Consider the following 14,974-nt stretch of genomic DNA (forward strand, 5'->3'; position numbering starts at 1 on the left):
CTTAATCCAGCCTATTTTTCCATCATAATCTGTCTAACACAGTAATTATCTATTTCCAATCAAAAAAAGTTTATCTTATTACATAACTGCCAATTTTTGCCCATTTTGTGTAAAATTATATATATTATGTTTAAAGTGATAATAAAATGTATGCTTTCTTTTTATTCCTTGTATTTATGAATGATTGCATTATGAACAGATTCAAAATGATTTAAACCACCACTACATTTAAGTAAATTAAAAGTTCATATAAATACATTAACTCACTGTTTTGTGTTAAAACTTTTACAAAACACATAGTATGTTTCTACCTAAAATTATAATTAAATTTTCATTTTACTATCTGAAAAAATTCATCATGTGATAGATTAATTTTTGGTAGATATATTATCTTAACTCAATCTATAATTATTTAAATGTATTTAAAAACATTCTGGACATGAATTTCTTGATGCTATGTTTTTAAGAATTTAATTTTACTGTCTTATTGAGCAAAAGTTTTAAACGAACGTTTGTTTAAAACATTGTTAAACGAAATTGATTTAAATCAGCCAACCTGCCATGCTGTAAACCTTAAGTCTCCACAGTTATCTAAAAACTTAGTTAAACAAAGAACTACAAAAATATTCTTAATTAGGATAAAAATAGTTTCTGCTGTCCTTTGCCTGTGTTCTTTTTTCTCTTAGTTTATCATGTTAAAACTCATTACTTTTATTCCATTTTTTAGATATATGTCTCTAGTAATCCCATAAACATTCTGCAGGTAATATATTTAATTATCAAATAAGAGTTTTCGAGATTATTTTTTTAAAATTATACGTAACTTTATTTATGTCCATATTTAGGTAAAGGATACTCTTGAGTTTTTGCATGAAAAATTTGAAAGAACAAGGCAATGTCAAGTATTAGACTTTTATGAGACACATGCCAAATATATTAAACCTTTTGGATTATACATGGCTCTTTTAAATCATTCTTTGTTACTCCTATTGACTGAAAATTTCACTAAAGAATTTTGCAGTAAGTATGAAATTTTTTTAAGGAAATTATAAATAAAATGAAAATTTTTTTATTTAAAATTTTTGTAAGGGTGATCATATTAATCTCATTTAAAGCATATGTTACTGAAATCTTGTAAACTTTTTACCAAATTTCATATTAACTTGATCAATGGCTTGTTAAAATTTCATATTAACTAAAAATAAAAGCACTTAACTTTTTTTAACTCTTTCGCTACCGGAACGCCCGAGACGCCTCGTAAGCTAGACTACCGAAAACGCCCGAAGTGCCCGTGAAACGAGTTAGAGATTCTTCCCCCTTTTCGAAAAATAACGCACAATGGGGGAGGTGTGGCAGTAATCGTCCTTGAAGGTAATTTACAAAAAGGGAAGAAAGCAGAGGGATTTTTCAACAAAAGTTTTGTTTTATATCATTCCGCTTTTGTAAAGTTGTTTTCTCCTGTTTATATATATATATATAAACCAAAATGTATTTTCTCTGTAAAGGTCCTTCGACCGAAAATAATTTTCAATTAAATTAATTTTCAATGATGAGACAGGATGAGTCGGATTTTATGAATCAAGGGATGAAGATGAATTCGAAGATGTAACACCAACTGAAACTACTGTTGCCCCTAACGACTGAACTTTTTCTGATAATACTTCTCGAGAAAAAGTTAAATGAAACGTTTTATTGTAATAATAAAATCATATTCTCATAAGCTTAAAATTTATAGTTAAGAAGTATAGTATTTTTTTACTTTTTTGAAAGACAGAGAGATATGTAGAAACAAGTATAAACTCAAAATTAATTAACCTAAATTATTAAGCTGGCTACTTCTTTTTATCTGAACTTTTTTGATTACTTACGTTGAAAAGAATAAGCTGGAGTATTGGTGATAAAGTATTTTTTTAAACATTAAATCATTTAGTTATTGTGCCTTTAAAAATATATCAATTGTTCAAGATAATAAACAGCTCGAAATTTACAGTGTTTTCAGAAAAAAGAAATGGCAGTAATTTAAAAATATATTATTCTACAAGACTGATAGAAAACTAAATACAATTAATTATAAATCTATTTTTAAATATAAAATAAATAATCAAACATTATTTTATTAGAATTAGATCGTAGGCTTTGATGCCTTACAAAATAGTTTTTATATTTATAACAGTAGGATCCAAGAGAAAAAACTGCTTTGATGGGTACCAAAACTATTATTTGAAATTTGAACTTTATTCTGCATTTGTAGTTCGACAACTGTAAATCATTCACGTTGTCTTGCTTTTTTATGAATGCCTCGCTATTTTCACCTTTTCAATGCTTGTTATTACGTAGGTATTGTACTTGAAGCTGCACCGACCCATTTTTTTTATTAATTGTTAACACCTGGTCTAAAAACACGAATTTTACTAGTGGAGAATGTGTTGGTGTCAAATCTCTTAAAATAGTTAAATTTGTATGAATTTATTTATTTTCAAGTTTACGCCTTATCTTCTTACAAAAGGGTTTCTTCACAGGAGGATTATCTGTAGTTAACTCTAATTTTTCAGGAACGCATTTTTTCCTTCATAATGAATGTTCTATATTCAGCTGTCAGACCACCCAGATGTGTTACAATTTACTCATTCATTTCTGTAGAAGATAAGCGTTATCAGCATAGCTTCTAAAGGCTATTGTTAAATGAAAATTAACATGTCATATAGTAGATTTTCTCCATTTCTACCTGAAGTTGGGACTGATATCTTTGTCACCAAAATTACAGTGTGGTAGTGTAAGAAATTTCTTTGATATTCCCCTTTTCTTTCAAAGAAATTTCTTGTCACCACACCCATATATACTGCACCATATGTCTATAAACAGATGCCGATTTCCAACTGTTCAGTAAAATGCAGAACAATTTAGTCCCATACTCAAAAAGAAATAATTACAAGTTAAACGTGACAGAAAGATAAATCTTAGCCTAGAAGGCATTGTTGAAATAGGAAGTAATTGTGTTCCCTAGCATACGTGAAGAATAGCTGTCCGGTTGATTAACGATGGGGTCGGAGGTCAAAAAATTATGCATTTAATATAGTCATTAAAATTTTTAAAAATGAAATTAAGAAAAATTAGTAGTTAGTATATAAAAATTTAGACATTGTATATATATATATATATATATATATATATATATATATATATATATATATATATATATATATATATATATATATATATATATATTTGATAAGCTTTGAAAATATTGTTATATAGATGAACATTTATTTTGTTTGCTTTCAATCCACTTTTTCAATTTATGATAATTTTCCAAATATTAGATTCTTATTAAATTGCACATAAACTTACTTTTACTATAGCAATTATTTATAGAAATTCAAAAGCAGTTTTATTGTTTTAATTATGAATATAATTTTTTTAGATCAATTTACTTAATTACACATATTTATGCATTTTTATTTTTAACGACAATGTTTCAAAAATTCTTGAGAAAAATTATCAAATACTCGTATGAAGAGGACACGTGGAAAAATTACAGCAATAATGGATGTTTCAAAAACGAAGAAATGGATGCTTCAAAATATTTTTATATGAATTATGGAAAGACATATGTAAAATTTGGCATCTATTTCGAGTCGTTAACTTTCAAATAATTAAAAATTAGTTAAACAATTTAGATTATTTACAAGAACCTTATAACAAATAATTTTATTAATTATTATACTTTTTAATTTTCAAACTTGAAATTTTTTTCCAATGCACCGAACTGAAATTCACATAAAAATATAGTTTCCAGATAAGATAATTTATTTGAAAAAAAATTGAACTTTTTGATTTTTTAAAATAATATAGAAATATTGTGCTTAAAATATTATTGTTAAAACAGTTCTTCAGCATTTTTTTAATTTTTATGCACAAGTTTACAAACTCTTTTATGGTACAGCGCTTGAAGGAATATAATTTACAAATGAATTAAATTTACTTAATTGAAATGAAGTTAATGCTGGCTAAAGCGAAAAATATTTTTTATACCTTGAGGAGGAATTATAGTTTCTGGGGATAATATTTTTAATGGTTTCAGAGCCTTGTTAAATAATAAGAAAAGTTTCTCTTATTTCATATTGTAAATTGATATAAAATAAGAAACACATTTAGGTAGAATAATATTTTAGTACTATCACCAAATTAATTTCTCCTTAATGACTGATGTTAATTTTAAATGTTGGTGTCTAAGAAATTCAAAATTTATTTTTCAATCATTTAAGTTATTGAATTATATTAGTTTTTATTTTACAACGAAAAAAAAAGGATTTTTTTTGTGCGAGAATATTATTATCAATTTGAATGCTTTATTTAGATTTTGTATAACTGGATTACATGGAATTACATACTTATGCTTCAATATAAATAATAAAATTTAAAAAAAATAAACACCAAAAACAAATGCAAGCATTTATTAACATTTTATAAATCTCGTTACGTTAGCGATATTGTTGCCTCAAATTATGTCTTTCTTTCCTTTGAACTCCTATTTTGGGGATATTTCCACAGGTGAATAAAAAGATGATCAGTCATTCTGTCATTCCAGAGTAAAACTGGGGGTAGGAAATTTTTGCAACTTGTTTTCCTACTTCGGGCGTTTGCGGTATTCTGGGCATGCTGTGGTTTGGAGGGCTCGGTATTTAAAGAGTTAAAGTAATGCAGCGCAAGTACATATAATGTAATATGTAAGGTTAGAAAGCTAAGGGTTCTGCATGCTTCATAGATTGTAATTTTGCTTATAAACATGGGACAAAAATGTCTTTTATTAATTTTAATGTTTTTTAAATGCCTGATGTAAAATTACAGATATGTCTGAAAGCAAGCCCAAACTTTTTAGCAGAAGTGTATCTATTATTTAATTGCATTAAAAGGGTGATTATCTGAAGCAGTTTGATCTTAACATACTTCAGAAATCAAAATGTTTTGGATTATAATTATTCAGCGTTCTAATCATATACTTATGCTTGTGAATTCTAGCAATTAAGATAATTGTGTATAACTTCAAGAATTTCCTTTTAGCAAAAGGAAAACCTTGCTCGTCAAACTGGAAAAAAAAATAAAAAAATGACAACTATAAAATTTCTTTATCTGAATCATACAATTAACTTCAACTAACGAAAAAATTTTATTGCATATAAAAAATGGATAATTTTATGTCTGTTAAGCTGTACAACTGAGTGCAGGGATCAATTTTTATCATCCTATTTTTATAAAAATTGTGACAAATCTACTCAGTTTTGCGAATCCAAAACTATAATTGAAGTGGCTTCTTTTAGTTTGAGTCCTGCTCTTTCAATTTCAGAGATATTTTTTTGATTTTTGGAAAAATCTCAAAAAATAATAGTCTTTCAAAAAGGTTGTAGTTCTTAAATCCTAAATTATGCCCAACTGTTCAATCTAAAATGAATTCTTGCTCTTTTCTTTTATGACCGCCTGTTTGATTATCGTAAAACATTTATTGAATTTAATTACAAATATGACAAAGATGATGAATTTACATTAAATGATAGATGATAATTATAAAGTGATGAAAAGATTGAGTAAGCTACGAGGGGTGTCAAGCCGCTTCTCTAGTTGCATTACATCTACTGTTTTTAAGTTTTTGAAAAATGAAAAGTTAATACTTCTGCTGCGCCATCTGGTGATAGTTTTTGGTTTCCCATAAGGGCCTGTTACACCAACACTAGCAACTCACAGTAAAGCAAAAACATTAAATTTTTCTTCTATAAATTTAACTTCATCCTTATCATACTTGGCACAACAGCCCTGGATGAGCCAAGGTCTTCTCTGAAGTTTCTCCAAGACAATTTATTTTTTGCCACAAACTGCCAATTTTTTACTCCAATAACATTAAAATCTAATTCCGTAGAATCAAACTATTGTTGTTTTAGCCATCTTCTTTTTCCAATTAGTGAAAGGCTTTGACACAAAAATATTTTTTCATAGATTCTGATGAAATGATCAGCCCAGTTAAGAAAAAATATTTTGTGAATTGTATGTTTTTATAGTATTATATTTTTTAAAAGGTCGTTTTTCCATAAAATATTTTATGAACGGTCTATTTTTATAATAATTTTTTTAGTGAAGGCTCTGATTCCAAATTTATGTTTAAAATTTCTCTTTAAATTATTCCAAATTTTTCTTTATAATCTTATCCCTGAAGAGTTTTATATGAAGGCCCCATGTATAAATGTGCGAATTAGTCACGACTACCTTCATTCGTCTTACCAGTTGTAGAATTTCTTTAACTTATCTGCCAAGTAAGTAAAAACTAATTCCTTGCATAATTAACTTGTTTAATTTTAGTAAGAAGTTTCAATAATCCAAGTTCTACTGGATATCAATTTATTCATTGTAAATTTCATTTTTGTTAATGGCATATTTATTTTCCTCTTTCTAAAATTATTTTGTTTCAATATCATAGGTGTTGTCAACGTATGGAAATTAATCTCAGATTCATTTACTCCATGGTTACATCCTACTGTTCATAATTCTCACTTAAATTTTCCCTGGTCTGATATTCAAATAGAAAATGCTAGATATATGTTTCAAATGTTTACTTTAACTTTGACTAATCTACACGAGCTGCTACAAAGAGGTATAGTATTCTAACAGAATGTGTATGATACTTTTATTTTATTTACTTAATCTGTACATTTTTATAACATTTTTGATATTTTCACCCATTATAATGTGGCTGTTATTTTTTTTATTTGACCTATTTAAAAAATAAATGCTAAAATTAAACAAATGTAGGAAATTAATCATAGTTAATTGTTTTCCTTTTCTATAGCTTTATGCTCAAATAGTCATTTTGAATTTACTCATCTGACAATTGACATCAGGAAGAGCTTTATTTTCCCTTTATAATTAGACATCTCTAAAAGTCCCCTTCTAATATTTCTAGAAAAAAAAATATTGACTCATCAAATACTTTCATTTAACAAAGTTAAGAAATAAAAGAAAATTTTTATCTTTTTTTAATATATTTACCTCTTGGAAGAAAAATGTTTTGCTTTTCTTTTAAATTATCAGAACTATTATAACTATGTATTTTAATTTTATCGCTACAAATAATGAATGCTCCTGATGGTTATGCCATGACTAACGAAATATTTTTTTATGAAACTGTGGTGGATAATAATAGGAAAAAAAAGTGTAAGTCATGGGTTTTTATGTGCTAATATTTTTAAGATTTTTATAAAATGTTATTGTACATTTATGTAATGATTTTTCCCCTTTACTTAAACTACACATTGTTTTTTTTTAGCTGAATTCAGAGATGAAGAGAGCAGAAATATTCTTTCTCATTGTTGGACTCAGTATGTCAGTATTTATGTAAAGCCTGGATTACGTCATTATTCGATTTCAGTGTGTCATTCAGAGTATATAAACTTACCTTGGCATCAATTTTATCCTGATCCAGAAGACATTGATAACATGTGCACTGTAAGTCTTTTTCGGAAGGGACTTTTCACTTCATTTTTCTTAAGCTGCTTGCTCTTGCAATTTTACTACTCTGAGACACTTAAATGAACTTTGTCTTAATTTTTTTATTGCTCGCATTTCAATTTTGTTTTTGCATTTGACTTGTTTATAATACTATTTGATTTTATTACCTTAAATATATAATGTTTAATGAAACAAAACTCTGTAGTTCCAATTGAATATGTAGCCTCATACAGTTTATCCTTCTACAGATATACACGTGTTTCATAAACCTGAGTTACCCTAATGATCTCTCTCTTTTTATTTTCTTTATTTAATAGCCTTTTTTGTCATAATCATGATTTCAGCATAATTGGCAGTGCATCTACCAATGTATACTCAAATAACGTTAATTTAAGGATTTCTTAATGTGGTACAGAGAGGCAATTTTCTTGTTTTACAAGAAAGGGTCCTTGATTGCTGTATCTTCGGTTAGCAGTAGTCTAAAAAATCTGAATACTTTAATAAAACAAGCTCTATTACATTTGCAGCTCTATTTTATAGAATTTACTATTTTCTAGCATTTTCTCTTTTTTATAAATTATTTATGTATTATGTGTTAAAAATTTTCTAAAAACTGTGGGGATCGTGAGAAATCACTGCCTTTCTAGATTCTTAGTAGATATCACAGATTCTGATTGATTTGCAGAAATGGAACATTTTGTTCTAGAGCTTGGTAATTCATATCTGCCTTCCAATGATTTATGTTGCTTACCTTCATTTACCTTTGCTATAAGATAATTCTTACCCACACAGAAATATAAATATGCATTTATTGAGATTGCAGATATATTTTAAGTGTTTTATTAATTGAAAGTACTAAAATTATATAAAAGCAGTTTTTTTATATTCGTAATCTAATACTTATAAATTTTAAAAATAATTAAACTTCTAAAGTACAGAAAAAAATACCAATTAAAACAGCTGGGTTCTACAGTACCCAGAAAAAACAGAAACTGAAAAAAGCATATTACGTATTGAATATTGATTTTAAAGTATTTTATATTTATTTTCATGATGAAGAAATAAATCCTGCCCTACATTATGCTTGGAAAAATTAAATAATATGCTGTAAAAATGATTTTTTTCCATTTATTTTTTTAATACTTTCTTTCTATATATTTGCTTTTTATGATTTTTTTTTAGTTATTTTCAATTAATTTTTTCAGAAATTGCCTGAACACTTCAATTTAGATTTTGCTTAAAAATTAAAATAATTTCTTTCCCCTTTGCTTATATAAAAAAATAATTCATAAAAATATAATTTTTTCGGATGTTTGACACTGATATAAGTAAGAAGTTTTTTTAAAAACATAGTTAGAAAGAAACCCTTTCTGCATGCAGCAATCCAATTGTCCTGAAGAGTGTTTCCAAATAGCAACAAAAAGCTTATTGCAGTTTTCTTTATTTGTTTTAACTAAGGTTTTTAAAGTTTCACAAGAAAGTTTGGAAAGTTACATAATTTTAATTAAAAAAATTTGCAAAGAAAATATATGTTTATTTCCTAAAATATATTTGTTGCTTTTGCAAACTGCTATAGTTACTCAGTGTTAAAATGAAGCTCATTCTTTTTGAACAAGTAGGTTTTCTACATAGAAATTTTTGTGTTGTTAAAAAACTCATTACTGTATTTATGATATTTTCCTAAAATAAACATGGATTGATGATAATCAAATTTTAAGATGAAATTGATTTTCATTTACAAATAACTTTCTTTAGCACTCTATACATAATTTACTTTTTTCCAGTTCGAAAAATATTACAAGTTTTATAAATTATTCAGTGCTATTTAGTAGGAAAATAATGCTCAGATAATGCACCAAGGAAATTTTTATACAAATTGTATCTAAAGAGTGTTGTTTTTTAAAAAGGTTTTTCAAGATTGTATCTTGCTTTTTTTTCAAGTGTTTGATGACTTAGTAGTTAGTTTTCCTTAAAGCTCCTTATTTTCATTCTATTGTCTATAATTAAAAGACAAATCATGTAAATTAGTGAAATTAGCATATTTTTATACTATACCTTTAAAATATTTACTTCTCATATTATAATTAAAAAACTATTTTAGGTTCTTCAAAGTGATCTGTATGAAAGTAAAGAGTTCCTTGCGAAAATAAGTTTAAAAATACCATGGTCAGATCTGATAAAAAATATTGGTATATTTCAATCATGTGAACAAGTTCAAAAAATACTAGCTACACTTGGTAAACTACTCATTATATCCGGACTAGATGTTTCATTGACTCAGGTAATAATTCAGATATTCTGAAATATATTGACTTTTACATTATTGAACGTTTAATTTCTTTTAGTTGTGTTTCGCATGTTATACACTCCCTTCTTACTCTTATAAAAATGATAAGGATCCACTAGCAGCAGTATAAAATTAATATATTAACGCATCATTTCATAGGAGATAATAAACCTAAAGTTACATTTCCCACTTATGACTTAAGTGCCAGTTTTTTTTATTGTCAAGAAGAGTTTTATAGTTGATTTTGTTGAAATTTTCAGGATATTTTCTTTATGTAAGAGTTTTAGAATTTTTTTTTTTTTTTTTGCAAAAAAAAATTTTTTTTTTCAAGGTTTTGTAAAATCAAACCTGCAGATCCACTGGAATTTTTAAAAAAACACATCTATTTACATGCAGTAATACTTTTTATGAATGGAGTTAGCATTGACCATTATTTTGTGTTTTACTTTCACACTAATTATTAAAATATAAATAACTTTCAGTAGATATTTGCATTGAAGGTCAAATGTCATTAAAAAATCATAAATATAAAGGTATTTTCTTTATGTAGACTCTTTTTCTTTATATATTTTCTCTATTTGTTTTTTATATAGACTTGAATCGTCAAAATCTACTCGCACCAATAATGTATTACAAAGGTATATATTTCAATAAATACATGCTAATCAGTGGCGTACCTAGAACTTTTGCCGCCCGGGGCGATCTCCAGTTTGCCGCCCTTTCTATTATAAGTCAATCAAATAGTGGTTTTTATAAATTAATACACATAAATAAATTATTAAGTTATTTAATTAATATTAATTAATACACAGATTAAATTTTTTAGACATATTTGTATCTACTCTTCTAGCTTTCATACTAGAAAAATCGTGTATAATGCTCTCAAAATTTATATTATTTGTAATTTCTTGTTCTATTGACAATATTGCAAGATTTTGTAGTCTTAATTGACTCATTGTAGAACAAAGATAATTTTTTATCAACTTCAATTTTGAGAAGCTTCTTTCGCAACTAGCGACACTGATTGAAATTGTTAAAAAAATTCTTAACAAAATTACAATGTTGGGAACAGAATTTTCTAACCTATACTGCTGAATAAATTTTAGCAGATCAAGAGGGCCCTTCTCCCCGTTTTTCCAATGTTTTGCCTCTTCTTTTAGTGTAGGTACAGCCATAAAAACCTGAATCCTTTTTCTTTCAATATGGAACTGTTCTTTATCAATGTCAATCAAGTCATTTATTTGACATTCAAATTCTTCATTTAGTAGGTTACACGGTATTATACACGAATATTTTCTTACAAGGCCATGCAACTGATCGAAGCGTTCTTTTATTTCCTTTATAATTCTGTCCATAGATGAAAACATTTCTCTTCGTACTTCTTCTGAGGATAGCCCCACGTCTCGCGAATTTTCCCCACTCATATTTTTTCTCCTTCTAACTCGACGCTCAGTCGATATCTCCAACTCTTCACAAATTATTTTGGCTGCTATAACAGCGTTTTGTACTAGCGTATCTCTTTGTTCCATGAAATGTGTTTGCAAAGAATTTAGTTATATATGGCATTGGTGGACATTTAACCCTTTTATTTGCAGGTATTTTTGAGCGTCATTAATTTCCAAAAGGACGGGTTTCCATAAATGAAGGTAACATAGAAAAGAAAAAGATTGCATAGAATTGAGTAATACTCCAGCATCTGATCTCGTTTTACTATTTTCTTCTTCAGGTGTCAATTTTTCCAAAGCGCTTAAAATGTAAAAAAAAATGGGTTTTTTTACGATAGTTACCGCGGCAGCTCTAGCGTTCCAGCGAGTTTCTACACTGCGTTTAACACCTTGACCAGTGACAGAAAGTAAAATATTCCATCTATGAGTGGAAGAAGAAAACAACGAAAACAACTGTTCGATAGTTCCAAAAAATGTGATGGAATTGATAGCTGTAGAAGCTTCGTGTAAACATGCCAGGTTTAAAGAATGATTTGTACATGCTACAAATTCTGCATTTGGATTTATTTCTTTAATACGAGTTTGAACACCGCTGTGCTTTCCTGCCATGACGGCAGCATTATCGTGAGCCTGTCCTCTGCAATTTTTTATATCTAAACCGTCATTTTCTAATTTCGTTAAAATCATATCTGTGATTTCACCAGCAGTTTTTCCTATAGTTTCTACAAAGTCAATAAACGATTCCACAACTTTAACTTCGCTACCATCAATAACTACATATCTAATAATTTGACTGGTTTGATCTTTGTGTGAAATGTCAGGAGTGCTGTCAAATATAATACAAAAGTATTTAGCCTGCTTTATTTGATCCATAATTGTTTTTCTGACTGCGCCTCCCAATAGCTCTATGAATTCGTTCTGGATCTTCGGCGACAAATAAGAGATACTATATTTATTACCCATCTTAATTTTTACTACGTGTTCATGTAATACTGGGTCGTACTTAGCCAATAAGTCAACAAGCTCAAGAAAATTTCCTCTATTTTCCATTGAATTGATGTTTTCCTGATGAACACTTTCACGATGTTCTCGAAACGCCAAATTTTGTTTTGCTAAGAATCTAATTATATCAAGTATTCTTGTTAGAATTTCCTTCCATTTTTTTTATTTCTTTATCAATATTCTGTTGTTGTAGTTTGTCAATAGTTGCGCCACGTCCAAGTCTTATTTCTAATTCCTTCCATTTGGAATATGATCGAATGTGCAGTGGACTCACCTCATGTTAACTAATTTTGGGATTAAGTTTCCACCATTTGTCAAAACCATTTTCCGTATTAAAACCTGCTTGACAAAGATTATCAAACAGTTTTCAGCAGAAACAATAAATACTTTTCTTCGATGGTGAATATACCATCCACGATCGTAAGAGCTTTTCGCCATTAGGCAAAATTTGAAAAAACCAGTCCTGACTCAGTTTTCTTGTTTCACCTTTGGCTTTGATTGTATTATTAGGACGTTTTACTCCCTCGCTGAAGTCGGCGTCAAAATTTTGAATTGCAAAGGGACCTTGACGTACCAGAAATACTCTTGTATTGTCGTCAATTTTGTTAGGCCATAATCCAATATCCTTCATAGAAATAGACGGAATAATTTGTGCAGCAGATTCTTCATCAGAACTTGATGAACTTTCTACTTCTTCGCCAGTGTGAAGCAGGTCTTTCCTCTTGAACAACATTGGAAAATGTTTTTTCGCCTTCGAGGGCTGCTTCTTCGCCCGTATTTGAGGCAACAATACTAAAAGAACTAGAAGTTGACTTATGGGAGATATATTTGAGTAGTGCTCCAGTATTTTTAGTCTGTATTTCCTCCCTTTTCTTCCTTTTCTTTCTAAATGACGCACCACTTTCTTTTACTCGTTTCATCCTAGGGATATATAATAAAAATATAACTTGTCGAAATAAATAGTATATTATGTACAGAAAACGGCAAAGTCATTTTACTACTCTGAATAGCATTTAGAATAACATCTATATCTATACGTAATATAATATACTTACCTATAATAAACTCTCCAAATGCACTGGCACCCTAATAATTTGTTTCACTCTTCACTGTTAAAAGATTGAATCGCGAATGAACAAAATGGTTTATATGCAATTTATCATTCCAAATACAATTCTTCAAAACGGACTGAGTATATTTATCTATTTGCGATTCCTGAAATTATAACTTCGTCAGTATTTTTGTTTTGTCTCGTTTAGATTTTGTTGTCTGAAAAAGATAGTTCTTATACCGGCGCCCTAATGCTTTGCAGACCTAGCAGACCGGCGGTCTTCTGCCTTCACGCCTTCCGCCGGCCCTGCTAAAAAAATATTGATATATCACTTCAAAGTAATCATATAAACTTTTCAAAAGAAATGACATTTATAAACTGATATCAAAAAATTTTAGTTAGGAAAAATTGCCGAACAAAATCGTAAAGATCCTTTTACGAATTCAACGAATTTTAATGAATACAATAAAATAAAATTATTATCTTGTTCTTGAATTAGAATTCAAAACACTAAAATGCATTTATATACACCGAGGAATAATATTCGAAATCATATAGTTAATCATAATTTATATAAACCAAATATTAAACTTATAATTATCATAATAATCATCTATTATTCAAGAAAGAAAATAAATATGAAATGAATAAGTTGCTTTTTACAACTATAAGTAAATATAAAAAATGCCGCCCCAAGGTAAGTGCCGCCCGGTGCGGACCGCACCCACCGCCCCCACTGGTACGCCACTGATGCTAATAAGTAGTACCCAAAGAAATAAATATGTATGTGGTGTAAATTTGAAGTGACTTTAAAGTTGTCCTTAAAGGAGCTAGAAACTAAAATTTTGCACAGCTTTCAAGGTCATTAACTGCCTTCGTCAAAACTAGACATGTATGAAATTTGCTGGAAAAGAAGCCTTAAGTATAGCAGAAACAAAATCAATTCTCAGAACTAAGGTTATTGATTCAATTTTTATATGATATGACCCTAAATTTTTATGCATGCACCTGAGTAATTGAATACAGAAATAGTTATAGGAAAATTGTAAATTGTTTTTAAAAAATATGATTCAAGCCATATGAATATCTGAGGTTTACACCATCTCCTTAGGTGAGCCTTAGCCTTCATCTAGAATTTACTGAGAGTAAAGATGCAAAGGGGCAAAACATACTTGTTAAAGTCTAGGCAAGTGATATGTTTCTGGTGTAATTTTTATGCAAGTCAATATATCAATTGGTCAAGAAGTTATTTGAGTTTTATATCGAAACAACAATTTTAACTCTTTCATATTAATCTATCTGACATTGCTATCCAGGCACATGAGCTATTGATTCCGATGTATTTAAGTAATTGATAGAAACACTTCAGTTCACTAAAGTTTATAAGTTATAAAAGATTTGTGCATAAAAAATACAGTTAGCAGTCATCTACTTGAAACTTTTAAATTGTTAATGAATTGAACTGTTCTTATCGATTGCTTAATACAATGGAATCAACACCTCACATACCTGTATAGCACTGTCATGCATATAAATATGTATGAATCAGATTTTGCTCTGTTTCTATATCTAGCTTAAATAACTTCTTAACAATTAAATCTATCGATTTTAGATTTGTCATTCTAATCAATGTAAAAAATTACACTGTCTAGATAGCAACGAATATGTTTTCTCCCTTCCCCCTTAAACTTCAGA

At 28.3% G+C, this 14,974-nt stretch overlaps 1 protein-coding gene across 3 annotated transcripts in view; it reads left to right on the plus strand.

The window, feature by feature from the left end:
- Epg5 (ectopic P-granules autophagy protein 5) overlaps nt 1-14,974 on the plus strand; it is a 175,310-nt gene that overhangs the window by 134,325 nt on the left and 26,011 nt on the right. For all 3 annotated transcript variants that reach the window (XM_087155460.1, XM_087155461.1, XM_087155462.1), the window contains 5 exons: nt 728-763; nt 846-1,020; nt 6,467-6,640; nt 7,313-7,491; nt 9,596-9,775. In XM_087155460.1, the coding sequence (XP_087011586.1) occupies nt 728-763; nt 846-1,020; nt 6,467-6,640; nt 7,313-7,491; nt 9,596-9,775 (744 nt within the window). The remainder of the gene's footprint in view (nt 1-727; nt 764-845; nt 1,021-6,466; nt 6,641-7,312; nt 7,492-9,595; nt 9,776-14,974) is intronic.

The sequence above is a fragment of the Parasteatoda tepidariorum genome, chromosome 11 (assembly GCF_982258835.1).
Source record: "Parasteatoda tepidariorum strain Cologne lab strain chromosome 11, Ptep-v5.0, whole genome shotgun sequence".
Classification (NCBI taxonomy): Eukaryota; Metazoa; Arthropoda; class Arachnida; order Araneae; family Theridiidae; genus Parasteatoda; species Parasteatoda tepidariorum.